The sequence below is a fragment of the Solanum pennellii genome, chromosome 6, assembly GCF_001406875.1.
Source record: "Solanum pennellii chromosome 6, SPENNV200".
NCBI lineage: Eukaryota > Viridiplantae > Streptophyta > Magnoliopsida > Solanales > Solanaceae > Solanum > Solanum pennellii.
In genome coordinates, this window is record NC_028642.1 from 58,336,806 (window position 1) to 58,354,794 (window position 17,989).

The 17,989-nt window shown below is 31.1% G+C and overlaps 1 protein-coding gene across 2 annotated transcripts in view; it reads left to right on the plus strand.

Moving 5' to 3' along the window:
- LOC107023869 (factor of DNA methylation 4-like) overlaps positions 1–17,989 on the plus strand; it is a 43,458-nt gene that overhangs the window by 22,336 nt on the left and 3,133 nt on the right. The window contains exons 1-2 of one of the 2 annotated variants that reach the window (XM_015224688.2): positions 15,617–15,873; positions 16,785–17,953. In XM_015224688.2, coding sequence (XP_015080174.1) covers positions 16,792–17,953 — 1,162 coding nt within the window. In that variant the 5' untranslated portion in view covers positions 15,617–15,873; positions 16,785–16,791. Of the gene's footprint in view, positions 1–15,616; positions 15,874–16,784; positions 17,954–17,989 lie in introns of those variants that run through there. The other variant, XM_027917823.1, reaches the window with a different exon arrangement.

Genomic DNA, 17,989 nt, shown 5'->3' on the forward strand with positions numbered 1-17,989 from the left:
CCCCCTGGACCCCCCGACTCGCTGACCGGGCAGCGAGACCCCCGTCCTTTCTGTTTGTAACGGGTCCGATTCAAGGCATTCAACACCCTTTGATGCTCAAGAAAGCCTACACGCCCTACCAGCTATTCTCTACATTGATTCGACCGGCGTAACTCGATGGTCTCTTATGGAAGATGCATTAGTTCAGGGGGAAGAGAGAAGTCAAGGGTTAGAGAAAGACAATATGAGTGCACAAAGTGAGGGGGAACAAATGTTTTCGTCACAGGACCAAGAAAATAGTTCTGATGATGAAAATATCACTTTGCTTGAAATGCTTTCCCAAATCAGAACGTGTTCCAAACAAAGTTCATCTTCTTGCAAACCTCCTGCTATGATTCTTCCTGAAACTCCAGAAGAACCTCACTCTATTCTACCGGCAAAGGTACCAATGAGAGTAACTAGATCTGCACAACGCACTCGAGAAGCAGAGACTTTGGCTAAATCAACTAAGAAAATTCGCACAAGAAAGCGTAAGTCTTCTTCATCGTTAAACTTTGTAGCAGATACAGTGAATAGTCAGAAACAGAAAAAAATTTCATCCAAATCAAAATTTCATGATTTAGATGATAGTGATTACCATGCAAGAGTGTTAGCCTTTAAGAAGAGGAGTGTGATTAGGGGGAGAGTAATTTCTGCTTTAGGGGTGGTGAGATGGATGAGTTAGTGATCATCTTACAAGAACAAGGATGGACAGAACTGATGCTTCAAGGATCTTTTAGGCGTAAAATGGGTAGAGTAGAAACCAGAGAGTTTTATATCAATGCAACAGGAACTGCCTCGTCAATTACTAGTACTGTGTGTGGTATTTCTTTTACACTTACTGCTGAGACTTTGTCTTCAATACTTAGGATTCCTAACAGGGGATGGGGTCACTATGTCAAGAAGGATTGGCCTCCTTTAGAGGGTAACACCTCTCAACTTGACATATGTAGGCGATTCTCAAATGATCCTACTCTTTCAGAATATTCTAGTGTTGACAAGGGATGTATGTTACCTTTACATCAGATGCTGTTTAATGTAGTTCACAAAATTCTTCTTCCAAGAAAGCAAAAAAGGACTGAAGCAGGTTACTTGGATCTCACACTTATGGACTTACTATTGTCTAGGACTCAAATAAACTTGCCGATCCTAATCATGAGTCACATACATAGTTTGTCCAAGGTTGATAAAAAGCAAAGGGGTTTGGCTTATGGATTTTGGTTAGGACAAGTATTTGAACATTTTGGTGTGCCCGTAAAGAAGTGGCAGATTCAAACCATTTCTGATGTCATGGGGAAGGTGGACTACATGAACATGCCTGGTACGCCTAAAAGGGTTGATGTGAAAACTCAACGGTTGAGGGCTTCTCTTACTGCTGTAGAAAAGGAGATGGAAGCACTAAAAAGGGCTCATTCAGTAGAGATGGAACAGGTTCAGATTGCTCATAAATTGGAACGTGAGGAATTGATTGCTGAGAACTGCAGGGTTAAGGAAGAACTCACTCAAATTCAGGCTGCGTTACATCAAGAACGAGCAGTGAATTCTGGGCATCTACAAAGTATCATGGGGTTGCTAACCAAGGGATCTTCAAACTCTTCTACATCTATGGCACCCTCTGTTTAATCAATCCTCATATATGCATTATCTTATAATTTTTGGTTTTGACTAGTTAAAGACTGAAGTAGACATTACTATTTTTGTATATATTTTGGATTGATGTCTAACTCTTGCTGTTACTACTGATTTTGTCTGATGCTCTATTCTAGTATGCATATGTACTTTGGTTTTCAATATTTTTGGCTAATGGCAAAAGGGGGAAGCAGCCTGCAGATTTGTAGGATGATATTAAAGTGTGCTCTATATGTTGATTGATGTATTGTGTACCTATTCAAATGCAAGCTGATTATTTGCCGTAGTCAAAAACGGGGAATTTGTTAATCTTGAGATTTTGAATATGGCAAAATTGAATTGAACAGGTAGTGCAACATGTTCCTGTGAAATATTGCAGCAGGTATGCTAGTGGCGGCGTACGTATGGAAACTTATATGTACGTTTGTGTTTATAGTAGTTTTACTTGGTTAAGGAAAACTATTAAAAACAAATTTGAGTACAATAAGGTTTCAAGAAAAAGAGTTAGTAGAAGTCAACAAGGATTTGTAGAAGACAAATACAAAGTTGATTTGTACAAGGATTGGCTGAATTTCTGGTCTATAAATAGAGAGCTATTTTGATCAGAAAAACTTGCGCACTTACAAAGAGAGAACTTCAAAACACGATCAAGAGGGTTGAGAGAGTTTTGTTAAAGTCTTTTGAGTGCTGCGAGTTGAGTGATAAAGTTGTAAAGATTGTATTCAAGAGTCTTGTTTACAATCTAGGTAGTAGATTTGCTTGACAAGTTATAGTACTTGAAAAGCATTGAGAAGATAGAAAACTAGGGAGTAGTTTTTTTGTCTTTGAGTAGAAGGAATTAGAGTTTATAATTCCTTGAGAGATAAAGCGTTGTAAACTTTGTATTACTTGAAATTTACAAATAATACAAAGTGCTGTTCAAATTAATTACTGTTAAAGTTTTTAAGTAATCACAAACTAGTTGTTAGTACGTGTTCCTTTGAAGAATTCAGGAGGGTAGAATTCCAACAGTATTAGAAAAAGTTCTTCTCTTTTCCTACACTTTTTTTGTATATATTTTTAGATTATATAAAACAAAATCTCGCTTTTTTTGTTTTTATTTGTTTCTCTCACTCCATAAAAAAATATTACTTTCATCACCAACTTCGTTCTTATCGAATATTTTTCTTTTTAGTCTGCTTTTATTCAGAAATTTACAAACAACTCTTTTATTTTCATAGTTAATCTCAAAATCTTTTCTCTTTTTCTTTTCAATCTCATCTCTATTCAATATATTTAACTTATATATCAAACAACATTTTCATTTACTTAGATTGTATCAAAAAAAAGTTCATTTTTTTCTTACTCTTTTTTTTTTCTTTATATTCTTCTCAGATCTTGATGTTCAATTTATCAAAACCAATTTAAAGTGATGGATATGAACGATGATATCTTTTATGATCTTGATCCACTTTTTGAAGGTGATGAATATAATCATCGCAAAGTTTCAAATGATTAAATTCCTTGTATGAATAATCAGAATGAGAGAAATCTACTGAAAATGATGATAAAACAATGACCATACAAGAGAAGGATGTGGAAGTAGCAAGATGTGAAATTGATTTGCAAAACTTGAAAGGTGGTGAATGATGGTTAGAAAGAGGAAAACTGAAGATTTTTCTAGTGGATCTACTAATGAGGCATTGGTGGAAACAAAAATAAACCTCAGGAGTATTAGAACATCTGGTCTTAGGACTACAGTTAGTAGTTTAGTCATATTAGGATTGTCTTACTAGTTCAGCAGTTATTGTTTAATTAGATTACTTTAGTTCAGTTCGTTTAGGAGTCTTATTACTTTCGTTGTAACTCTATTTAAGAACTCGCTGCCTTCATTAATAAGGTACATTCAGTCTTCATATGGTATCAGGTCTCTTCACGCTCTAAAGAGTACGATCCAGTTTTTTTTTCTCCTCGCGTAGATCAGCAACAATGACCAACAACAATGGCAACAACCCCAGAGTTGTCAATCCTTATAACACGACAAACACCAAAATTATCATTCAATTCAATCCCGCATCCCAATTACTCATCAAACTAAGTGGTGGTCACAACTTCGCCACCTGGAAAGCCCATTTTTCCATGCTTATGTATGGCTACAACCTCTTTGGCTATCTCGATGGAACCCGTCCGTCCCCTAGTTGCACGATTACCCTCGGCACGAATATCTCTCCCAATCCTGCCTTCTTAACTTGGTTCCGTCAGGATCAACTCATCCAGAATGCTCTCATGGCTTCTGTCAAACCCACTATTGCCCATACTGTTGCAGCCGCTAACTCGGCTAAATCAGCTTGGGATGCCTCGCATACCACTTATGCGAACAAATCTCAAACCCGAGTCTTCAGTCTGCTTGATCAGCTTGCCCGTGTCACTAAGGACTCTCGCTCCATTATTGAATGTATTCATACTATTCGGTCCTTTTCGGATGAGTTAGCCACTGCAAGTGCTCTTGTTTCCAATCCTGAACTCATTGTCAAAATACTTAGTGGTCTAGGTCCTGAATTTCGTGAAATATCTGCTGCCAGTCGTGCACGCGATACGCCTATCTCCTATAAGGAACTGTTTGAAAAGTTACTAGACTTTGAACTCTTCCTCTGCCACGAAGATGCTAAGAAACTATCTAGTGCCATCACTGCTGCAGTTGCTACTCCCACTAAATTCAACTCCAATAATCGCAACAATCGTAGACAAACCAACAACTCTCAACAATGGTGCCAGAACTTGCGTCCAAGCGCTCCACCACAAGGGCAATCCAATTCAAATCCAAACGGTATTATTCGCTGTCAACTATGTAACAGCATTGGCCACACCGCCAATGTTTGCCGCTCGAGATCACATAATCACTTTAAAGAAAAAGCCAACTATGCCGCTGGGCTTACAACGGAGACCAATCCCTGGATAGTTGACTCAGGAGCCACCCGTCACATCACAACAGAGCCGCACAACCTACAACCATACCGCGGTAACGAAGATGTCTCCATAGGAGATGGTAACAAAATTCCTATCTCTCACACTGGTTCTACTAAATTAAATGCATCAAATAATGTTTTTAAGCTAACTCACACTTTTTGTGCCCCTTCCATCAAACACAAGCTTATCTTTGTTTCTAAATTCTATCAAGACAATATTAAGTCTATTGAATTTTTTCCTTTTAACTTTGTTGTGAAGGATCTGAAAACACGGCAACCACTGGTCCACGGTCGGACTAACAATAGACTATATGAGTGGCCTGTCTCACATTCCCAAGCTCACATTATCTCCACATCCAGCCCTCTCACTACTTGGCACCAACGTCTTGGTCATCCTCACTATAGAGTTCTTAGGTTTATTTTGAATAAATTCTCGCTACCATTTCATGAGAGAGACAAAAAAATTCATTGGAATTCATGTTTATCTAATAAAGCTCATCGACATCCTTTTACTCAATTGTCATTGTGTAGCTCTAAACCACTTCAAATTAGTTTCAGTGACTTATGGGGGCCATCACCAGTCTTATCTCTTGATAAAAAGTTGTATTATTGTATTTTTGTTGACCAATATACGAAGTACACTTGGCTCTACACACTAACAAAGAAAAGTGAAGTTGAAGATATCTTTCAAAAATTTGATCCTATGATGGAAAAACATTTTGACTCTGAAATTTTATCATTGTATACTGATGGCGGAGGTGAGTATAAAAGTCTTGACTCCTATCTTTCACTTCACGGCATTCAACACCTCTCTACCCCTCCCTATACACCCCAACGAGTTGCACTTGCTGAACGGCGACATCGCCATATTGTCTAAATTGCAAGAACACTCTTACCTCGAAATCTTTTCTCTCTTTTTCTTTTCAATCTCATCTCTATTCAATATATTTAACTTATATATCAAACAACATTTTCATTTACTTAGATTGTATCAAAAAAAAGTTCTTTTTTTCTTTATATTCTTCTCAGATCTTGATGTTCAATCTATCAAAACCAATTTAAAGTGATGGATATGAACGATGATATCTTTTATGATCTTCATCCACTTTTTGAAGGTGATGAATATAATCATCGCAAAGTTTCAAATGATCAAATTCCTTGTATGAATAATCAGAATGAAGAAGATAAATCTACTCTCCTTGTCTATCACCGTAGAAACACCAACCCACCAACACATATGGCTCCTCAACCAGCCTGTCCTACCTTCGAATTAGAACTCGCTCCTTCACCGCCTCAATGTCCGTCTCCTCTTACCCGTGTTGTCACTCGATCCCAAAATAATATCACAAAACCAAAAAAAAATTTGATCACCTAGCCAAATTGAACCCCACTGTCACACCCACTACTGTCAAACAAGCACAAAAATATCCAGAGTGGCGTATATCCAAAGTGTCCCTCCCCCCAAGTAGAACTTGCAGCTCGCTGCCGACATTCTCTAATGACTTATATTATCTATAATATTATCTTTTTTTAATCAAATATATATTATATAGTTTTTTAGTTACTTAAAAATTCACTCATTTAAATAGAAGTAAATTTTAAAAAAAAAAGACAATTAGTATTATTCTAATTATGTGAGTCATTAAAATGAAATTGTAAAAACTTCATTACAAGGAGAAGGGGGAGTATTGTGTCATTTTATGTCACATATGTTACATACAATTTTGATGATATTTTTTTTTAATTTATGTATTATTATTTTTTTATGATTACACCTAATATATATTGTTAAAGGGTTACAGTAAATCTTCATGTTTTTACTTTTATAGTTATAGACAAATAAAATATGCGATGTCAGCTTTTACATGAAAAAATAATCACTCTAAAATGTAATCGGTAAAATTGTCTAGATGGTAATTTTGTTAAATAAGTTAATTTCTTATTTTGATATATGAAGTGAAGTTGAATTCGTCTTCCTAATTTTTCATATTTTAAATATGGTAATATTTCTCAATATGCAAGTTATAATAACAATCTTTATTTTAGTTTCTATGTTTGCCCATTTTGACAGTTAAATCCATATGAATCAAATAATTAATATGATTGATTCTGCAAAAAAATTTATGATCAAACAAGATTTAGGGAAAAAAAAAGATATTTAGTTGCTAACTGATAGTTGAAGAGGGACAGGGAGAAACAAGTTTTTTTGTGTGTAGAAAAAGATGAGAAAGTAGAAATATGACGCAACTAAAGCGAAATATATTTTAAGAGTGTGAATTATATCAATACTTTTATTACATATTTTTTATTCATTGGTCTCATTAAATTTATCAATAACTTTTAAAAGCGAACAGACAAACCCATATGCGAGAAATTGTGTAATCCTGAATCTAGTTCAAATGTTTTTGTTAATACATAAATTCTTCTTTTTTTTCAAAAATATTATTATTGATATATTACCACGAAAATTAATTCTATCACATTTTTAGATTATGTAAAAAAATCTCATTTTTTTTTGTTTTTATTGTTGCTCTCAATCCATATATAAAATATTATTTTCATCACCAACTTCGTTCATATCGAATTTTTTCTTTTCAGTCTACTTTTATTCAGAAACTCTACAAACAACTAATTTATTTTTATAATTAGTCTCGAAATCTTTTCTCTTCTTTTCTTCTCAATCTCATCTCTATTCAACACATTTATTTATCAAACAACTTTTTCATTTACTCAGATTGTATTAGAAAAAGGTCTTCTCTTTTCCTACTTTTTTTTTGTAGATCATTTTAGATTATATAAAACAAAATCTCGCTTTTTTTGTTTTTATTTATTTCTCTCACTCCATAAAAAAACATTACTTTCATCACCAACTTCTTTCTTATCGAATATTTTTCTTTTTAGTCTGCTTTTATTCATAAACTATACAAACAACTCTTTTACCTTGGGTACATTTCCTAAGAAATCTACTTATTTTTAGAAAGAAAAAAAATAATTTTTCTACTCTACCCTTAATTAAAAAGTGGTCACTCAGTCTATTTATTTGTACTTGTCTGCAATACTAAAATAAAATTTTCAGTTTTACTTGTCATGTATAAATTATCAAGAGAATGATTATTTGTTTTTTGTTTTAATTCTAACATAAGCGGTTAACTTTCTAAATCATTTTCAAGATATTTGAAAATGCTAATAACCATGGTATAATAGTTAAATATGCTTTTTATTCGTTTTTTTTATTATAAAAGTGCGATATCCATTGTGGACAAGTGAAAGTGAGCAAGAGTGTATGTTATATAGTGTTTTGGTCCAGTTTTCTTACTCTTCTATTTTATCTGATTGTAGGAAATTACTCCTACTGGGGAACCCCTCCAGTGAAGCATAACTATATGAAAAGAGAATTGAACCTGGTGGTCGATAGCTATAAGAAGATAAAGAAGGAACTCTTTTTGACAGGCGAAATACGCCATATATATCTAAGAACTATTGTAGTATCTACTATATTTTGTCTTTCCCTCCCTCAAGTAGTACTTGCAGCTCGCTGGCAACATTCTCTAATGACTTATATTATCTACAATATTATCTTTTTAAATCAAATATATAATCTATAGTTTTTTAGTTACATAAAAATTCACTCATTTAAATAGGAGCAAATTTAAAAATGGATAATTAGTATTATCATTTATAAGGGGACGGAGAGTATTGTATCACTTTATGTTACATATAATTCTATGAGTTTTTTTAAACTCTTTATTATTTTTTTTATTATTACTCCAAATATATAATTTTAAGGTTTACAGTGAAACTTCATGTTTTTACTTTTATAGTTATACACAAACAGAATATGTAATGTTTATTTTTACATGTAAAAATAATCACTCTAAAATGTAATAGGTAAAATTGTCTAGATGACAATGTGAGACAAGTTAGTTTTTTTATTTTGATATGTGAAGTGAAGTTGAATTCCTCTATGTTTGCCTATTTTTACGGTTAAATTCATATGAACCAAATAATTAATATGATTGATTGTGCAAATATTTTTATGATCCAACTAGATTTAAGAGGAGCAGAAATTAGTTGCTAAATGATAGCTGAAGAGGGATAGGGAGACACAAGTTTCTTTTGTGTAGAAGAAGATAAGAAAATAAGAAATATGACGGAACTAAAGCGAAATATATTTTAAGAGTGTGAATTATATCAATATTTTTATCACATATTTGATTCATTCAGACTCATAAAACCTATTAAGAACTTTTAAAAGCTAAGAGACAAACTCATATGCGAGAAATTGTGTAACCCTAAATCTGGTTCAAATGTTGTTAATACATAAAAAAAAATTCAAAAATGTTATTATTGATATATAACCACGAAAATAACTCTCTCACATTTTTAGATTATGTAAAAGAAATCTCTTTTTTTGTTTTTGTTTTTATTGTTGCTCTCACTCCGTAAAATATTACTTCCATTACCAACTTCGTTTGTATCGAATATTTTTATTTTCAGTCTACTTTTATTAAGAAACTCTACAAACAACTCTTTTATTTTCATAGTTAATCTCGAAATCGTTTCTCTTCTTTTCTTCTAGATCTCATCTCTATTTAACACCATTTATATATCAAACAACTTTTTCATTTATTCAGATTGTATTAGAAAAAGTTCTTATCTTTTCTTGCTCTTTTTTGTATTTATTTTTAGATTATATAAAACAAAATTTTATTTACTATAAATTATCGTGTAATTAACTTTTTGTTCAAAATTTAATTTATTTTTATAATGTACCTGCAGAATGTTTATAGTGACGGTTGAATGTTTGTAGTTGCATTTGCTGAACTCTTTAGCGATGAATTCAACATTCATCTAATGGTTTCTGAGTTGACTACCTTCGCACAAGATATGCAACACTATTATGGAGTACGATCTCGACAAGGTCAAGATGGGATATGTTAGCGATAGCGATGATCCACTAAAGCTGAAGAGCTATTTCACTCCACAACAAGATGACTTGGTTCACATAAGTTAGTGATTATGTACCAATTCACAGACAACTTTTGATGTTTATTGTTTTTAAGATACATTAACTAATATTTAGGGTTTGTTATTTTGCAAGATACATTTTCTCAAGTTTTACAATTTTTTGTAATAAAATTATTTAATTTGAATATAATATTTGATACTGTTAGTACCTTGTTACGTTTTGTCTATTATAAGTATTTTATACATTATATATTTTATACTCTATATTAATTGTAATATAGAGTATATTACAATTAATATATAATTGATACTATATTATAAGCAGATACAAGGTTTTCCAAAACTTAGTTATTTATATGATACACGATTATTTTTTATATAACAACATTTGGATGTATCACAACACGTGATACTGTATTTTTATACTTGATACAAATTAGTTAATTTTCAATATATTTGGTACCTTTTAACATTATGTTTCTTATAAATTTGTTACAAATAAGTGACTATAGTTGTTGCTATATAATAAGTTGACACAAATTTGTCAAATAATATATTATGTATATGATACACAATTATTATTTATCATGCATTCAATAACACAAATTAATGTGTAGAACAAATTAGCCACAAAAAAAAAAGTATATTAAGTATACAATACACAATTATTATTTATCATTCTTTCAACATCACAAATTGATGTGTCTCACAATACTAAACCTGATACTATATATTTACAAATGTTTCAATTCTCTAAATTTGCAACATATTTAGTATCTTTTAACATTATGTCTATTATCTTATACACATCACAACTTTTATCCGGTACATTTACAACACTTGATACTATATTATTCGATACAAAAAAATTCAAAGAATTAAGTATCAAATTCATTATGTTAAAAAAAATCAATGCAATGTAATAGTATTTTCAGTAGTTATTAGCAGTTACATATACATTAATTACTTAACGAATACAATATATATTTTAAAAGTAACTTTATATCAAACAGAAAAAAATACACAATATGTATACCGGATTCACTTTATCAAAAATTAACAATAAAAAATATAATCAGAATTGAAAAACGTAATATTATAATTTATTGGATCGAAAATCAGTAAGCTAAATAGGTCCTTAGGTCTTTTTTTTTATACATTCATCTTGAACGTCTCTTGAACTGCGACGAGTAGTATTCATGTATGAACTTATATCTCTCTGAATTATATCTCGCATTTGAATGTTAATCTAAGTTATTTCTTTAATTCTCTTATATAAAAAAATATTTTAACTAATCAAATGTTAAATTTATTTTTGATGAGATATGAGTGGCCATTGTAAAATGGAGACATTTTTTCGAACTTTAAGATTTACAAGATGATTACACTAGTGATGAATATTTAAATAGTGGAGGAGAAAACTCAACACAATTAGAAGCCCCCAAGAAAGACTCATGTCTTTGGACTTAAATTAGGAAGTCCAAAATTAGATCAAGGATATTTTAGTATTTTCATTAAAATAATAAACCCTAATATAATAGAATCTTAGGTCTTTCTTTTGGATACATTCATCTCGAACCTCTCTTGAACTACGGCGAGTACATTTTCATGTATAAACTTATATCTCTCTGAATAATATCTCACATTTGAATGTTAATCTAGTTAATTCCTTGATTTTTGTATAAAAAAATACTTTAACTAATCAAAAGTCAAATTTATTTTTGATGAGATATGAGTGACCATTATAAAATTAAAGGCTTCTTTTTCGAACTTCAAGATTTACAATATACTTATTTGAATGATGAATATTTAAAAAGTGAACAACAAAACTCAACACAATTAGAAGGCCCCAAAAAAAACTTATGTCTTTGGACTTAAATTAGGAAGCCCAAAGTTAGATCGAGGGCATTTTAGTATTTTGATTAAAATGATAAACCCTAGTATAAATAGGTCCTTAGGCTTTTCTTTTGAATACATTCATCTCGAACCTCTCTTGTATTGCGGCTGCGAGTAGGTATTCATGTATAAACTTAGATCTCTCTCTAAATTATATCTCGCCTTTGAATGTTAATCTGGTTAATTGCTTGATTCTCTTTATTGTTTCCTTTTGTTAATTGATTGCATCTCAATTTTTTGATAAGCCCTTTCTTACTTTGTAACTTGGATTTGAGATTAAAGGAACATTTTCATATGTTTAGGTAAACAATTACTTAGATTTGTGTTTATCCCAACAATTCTCTTTAATCTTTGTGTATTTTTATTATTTGTATAGTTGTTGGATTTGAGATTAAAGGAACATTTTCATATGTTTAGGTAAACAATTACTTAGATTTGTATTTATCCCAACAATTCTCTTTAATCTTTGTGTATTTTTATTATTTGTAAAGTTGTTCTTGGTGTTCATATGAGATTGATGATTCCATCTTCAATTTCTTTGAATTCCCAATCCCCTTTCACATCACTTTTGTAATTGTTTAGTTGGTATAATCTAGAAACCATAGGGAATGTCACTTCATCAACAAAAAGAAAAGGGATGACATTTCATTTTTTCCATTTTATTTTCAAGGCAAATGCATTTCATATGTCATAAATTATGTAATTCTAAGAAAATGTTTTCCTTTATTAATTGGTTCTCTCCATGGTACATTGAAAACTTATTATCATTTCATTTTAATTCCTTTATATGTTGTTTTAGTCAAACAAATGTGGTCCAAATTAATGTTATATTAGAACTTAGAACTTAGAAATTCTACTATGCATTAATGATTTTTGATCCATATCTATCATTGTTCAATTGAATAATCATAACAATTAATTAGAAATCCTTATCATTTTAACTTATTTAAAAAAAAAAATTCACTTCATCGTTTGGGTTTCTAACAGCACTCTCAATATTTAACTTTATTTCTTTAATTTATAATCCTCTAGATTAAAATTGATATGATTTTGCAGATGGCTTGGATGAAAATTTATCAGTAAATCGGCTCCACAAATGGATTTGAAGCAGGAGCAAATAATTTACTTTTATTTCTTTTGAAGTAAGTAACACTTTTTAGGCTTTCTTTTCATTAGTTAGTTCTGCATCGTTAACAATTTCAATTTAAAGTCAGGTTTTGATTTATTTGATTGAGGCTATATTTATTTATTCATACTCAATTTGATACGCGAACAAAGGAATTTTGTTATTTGTAAAGGTAGTTCTACAAATTAGTTCGTACAAACAACTACTCTGTAGGTTTTTAGGGTTTCATTTCTTTTTGGTCATAACACGATGGTCAATCAACTCTTCCTTTTCTCTTCTTGTCTTTCTCTTGCAAAGTCAAAGAGATAATTTCTTTTGTTTAAAATATTTCAATATAAACTTGATAGCACAAACGCAACGATAAAGGCAAGAATTTAATAATTATGCTAAGATAAATGGGGTAGGATGCGAAAAAATTAATGTTAATCTGCTATGCTTTAGCTAAGCTTAGTGTCATATTCCGCCACAAATCCAGTCAAATTTTGTATCTGGAGAGGCGTACAGGACTCCAGAACGGTGACATTAGTCTCTCTTATTTAGCATTTCTTTCTACTAAGGCCATGCTCCATCAAACACTTCTTTGATTTCTTTTTCTTTTTCTTTTATAATATTTAACTTTACTTTTGATTTTTTTGTTTGTTTCGAATCAATGCCCCTTTAATCAGTAGACTTATTTAGGGTAAGCTAAAAAATTCTTTTTTTTTAAATGAACTTAAATTTTTTTAGCATAACCTTATCAAAATTATGGATTAGGCCAAACTAATTTTACAAGCTTAGCCCATATTAATGATTCGTGTTTTGTGTAAATATGCTAGTTACCATAAAATAGTAATCTTGACATATACATATTTTGATCACAATGTAAAACTAGGCAAGTATATATGTTACAAAGGTTCAAATATATATTATTTTTAACATGATATATATAATGTAATTTTTTAACAAAAAGAATTTAAACTATTTTTTGCGATTTCACTCCTTATAACTAGCTCCTCACTGCTTGGTAGTGCCCTTGCATGAAACTTTAACTGCTATCTTTTTGAAGATGACAAATAATATGTCTAGTACTAGTTTTTTTAAAAAAAAATTATAAATAAACAAAAACAAAAACTTTTAAAAATTCACAACTTAACTACTTTTAACTCAACTTGATCATTTATTTCAAACTTAAAAGATGTTTGAGAGCTCAACTACATAGTACCCAACAAGCTTTTAATTTTGACGAAATTCATTGACATACATTTCAAAGTGACATGATTTTTTACATAGACAACTCAAACAAGTCTTATACATTTTAAACATTCATAAATTTTTATTGTATCATTTTGACATTTTTTATATATTTTCAAAATCAAATTAAGTGTGTATTGCAAAACGTCTCCCACCTAAAAATGTCAATAAATTCGTGTGTGACATGTCACATGTGAAACTCAGTTAATAAATCAATTAGGAGAATAAGATAAATATCCTAACGAATCAATTAATAAAGGAACCAAATAGTGTAATCCAACAAATTTGTAGGTTCTTTTTCAAATTTTCTGTGGTGGTGAAAGGTGGGTAGATGGTAGGGAGAAAGAGTGATGAAGAAGAAGGAGCGCGTTCAAAATTCGTGTAGGATATATACTATGTTAAATCAGTCAAAAGTGTCAAAAGACATAATGGAAGCCTATTATTTGAGTCTAAAATTATACAAAAATTATTTGAGATTATTTAAGTAAAAGTCGTTTTAATTTGAGTGTCTGTCAATAAGTTATACTTTTAGTATATGAATTAGGAAATACCAAAAAAGTTACTCTCTCAAAAATATATACTTGTTACATTTGTATTTAAAAATTAATTTGATAGTTTTAAAAATACTCTTTTATTTGATTAACTGAACTTAAAATATACCTCTAATCTTGCAACATTAGTGAAATATATCTTTAGATTCTCGAGTTTAGGTTAGTTTTCAATACTTTTCTCGAATTTTTATTAAGAGTTTCATACATCCTATAATAGTTTGTGACCACTCGCTATGTCATGTGACATATCAGAGGTGTATCAAAATTTAGTTAGTTAAGTAGAAATATACTTTTAAGTCTGTCAATAATTACAAGATGAAATTAATAATTTATGTCAAGTTTTCATATATATTTTCAATACTTCTCTCTTAAGATATATTTAAAAATGCATGAAAAGTATTATAAATTGTCAGACATTTCATATAAATATTATTAATTAAATATTTTTAAAATATTAATCACAGATTGACTTTCAAAACCCAATATGTGACAAATATTACTCTAGCCATTTTAATAAATAAATAAATAAAGGAGTTTTATTACTTCTTTACATACTATATAATAGTAATCAAGTTTTATTAGTAAGACCAATTAAGTACTCTAAATATATTTTCAATTAATACTTTCCAAAAGGATATGGCGTGTCAATCCAGACAAGTATTATGAGGAGGAGGGAACAATATACTTATAAATTTTTAGAAAATTTATTAATTATTTTGGAAGATTTATATAAAAAAAAAAAAGTATAACATAAATATGATTCTTAATTTAGTTTTAGCGGATTATTATGTCCTCCAATTTTGGATGTGCACAAGTAAATACTTAAAAACTTGTATAAAATTGAACAATTAGACGGACATGACATAATAACATAGGAAGTCATATAGACACAAAATTGTCATATAAGACGAATGTGTCTATCTGTTTAATTTTATACAAGTTCAAGTGTCTAATTATACATATCCAAAGTGAAAGATCATAGTTATCAACTTGACGTGAAATTTTGGATCATATCAATATATTATGCCTATTATTAATTAGACTAAATTATTACTCTAAAATATATTTTTATTTAATTAATTTTCCTAAAATATATGTCATGTCAAATCTAGTGGAGGGAAATATATATATATATTCTTTATTTTTTATGAAATTTATTTATTATTTTGGATGATTAATATAAGATTGAATTTGGTGTATACAAAAAGGGAGGGAGTACTATACAGATACTTGTACACATATAATATGCCAAATATTCTGTACATTTCAGTTTTCTCAAAACAGAAAGTGGCTTTTCCTCTGCATTTTCCTTCTTCACGCCTCTGCAGTGACCAAAATCTCTGTTAATCGCTTCATAAATCGACCGTAAAAATGGCTTCTGAGTGAAACGGGAGACTAGAATCTTTAATTAATCTGTTTTTCTCTGTTTTTTTTTTGCGCAGTACAACTAAAAAACTTGCTAGAAGTTTAAGGGATTCCTGTTTTGAAGATTTGGAGTTTGTGATTTCAGGTACATTAACTTTATTTTATTTTTTTGCTTTTGAAAATGTGATGATCTCTGGTATCAAGTGTATATGTTTCTATTTACGTATAAATAGCATGTATATATGTGTACGTTTTATTTTGTTACAAGTTTTGTATTAAATTATTACTAGTGTGTGTTTCTTCTCGCAACATTCTAGGGTTTTGTAACCCTTATGTGGTTATGGGTTTTGAGGTATGGTGATGGATGATTTGCTATAGTAACTCATGGAACCGCCTTTTTTTTTTTAACAAATATGAAAAGTAAATATCGGGTGAAGTCAAAAGTTCAACATCTATTGTATATATAAATAAAAAGAATAACTAGAATCATGTATAAACAGCTTAATTTTTTAAGGAAGGGGCTGATACTACCTGGCTCTGCCCCTCTATAGAGCCTTCTGTTATTACTTGTGTTAGAAACAGAGGTGGTTCCAGATTTCTTTTTTGTGTTTTTGTGTGTATAGTAAATGGTGCATCTGCTACCTTTGAATCCTGGATTAATATTTAATTGGAAGAAAAACAATTCAAAGAAACGCCATACTATATTCATCGAGGTGGATGTATGTTTTGATTGTTATGATTTAGTTTGGACCCTATGTGAAAAGAGGACGCAACAAATTAGTATTTTTGTATTTTTCAGTTTGCCTTTTGTACTGAGCAATTAAACAGAATTGATTATATTGCTACACATGGATTGAATCTCCCAAACTAAAATTTGAGGTAATCCAGACTTTATAATGAAATTGCTGCTCAGGTATCAAATTGTATTACTGTTTGATTGTTTCTTGTGTTCACTTTGACAGTCTCTAGCATTAATTTGCTCCACAGACTATTCTCTAGTTTAGTTTGGTTATCAACAAAATACAAACTGTTATTTAGCTTTTAATCTTATTACAGGTTGAAGATGTCTCATAGAAGATCAGGGAAAAGTAGGAGCACTGATTCAGAGTTTGAAGAGCTGAAGTATAAATACTACAAAGATTTAAGAGATGAAAAGGTCAAAATTAGTCGTTCTGGGAAGTATTTCAAATGTCCATACTGTCAGGATTCAAGTAGAGAGTATGATTCACAAGAGCTTCTACGGCATTCTTCCCGCATTGGTATAGATTCAAGAAGTGCTAGTTTTAGAGACAAGGCTAGACATTTGGGATTGTTCAAGTACTTAGATAGGTACATACATGTAGACAAGAACACGTCTGAATCAAGTCGGAGGAGATGTTCTGAGCGATCAGGGGAAGGTTCTCAATATACCAAGAGTAATCCAGTAGAGCCATCTCAGGTCACGGAGAAGTCTGAAGGTGGAGGAAATTTTTATCCGCCTGCTGCTAGGACCATTGAAGCGGTGGATAGACCTGTTGATGGTGCTGAAGAGCCCCTGAGAAGGGAAAAACAAAATGCGGAGAACAGAGTGGTACTCGAACCTCCTCCCAAAAGTACTAAAGATGGTATGCAACCCCAACCTCTCCTAGCATCTAGTAAGCCAGGTATCAGCAAGACCAAGGATGATCTAATAGTTTTTCCTTGGATGGGGATAGTAGCCAATATTCCTATTGAATATAAGGAAGGGAAACGTGTAGGTAAAAGTGGAACAAATCTTAAAAAGCTGTGGATTGAGAAAGGGTTTAATCCACTGAAGGTTCATCCTTTGTGGAACTACAAGGGTCATACCGGATATGCCATTGTGGAATTTAAAGGGGATTGGTCGGGATTCATGAATGCTATAGCATTTGAAAAAGCATTCGAATTAGATAAACATGGGAAAAGAGATTGGAATTCAGTAAGACATCCAGATAGTAATTTGTATGCTTGGATTGCACGTGATGAAGATTACAACGCTGGGTCTTTTATTGGTACTTATCTCCGTAAACATGGAGATCTTAAGTCAGTTTCTGGAATACAGGAAGAGAACAAGAGGAAAGATTCAAGGCTACTATGGACCTTGACCAACGAGTTAGAGATGAAGAACAAGGAGTGTGAAGAGATGGAGAAGAAAATAACCAGAGCAGAAGTTTTTATGGATAATGTGATGAGTCAAAAGGAGGAGATGGTCAAAAACTACAATGAAGGTGTGTTTTCCTTTTGCCTCTTTGCTGTAAACTAGT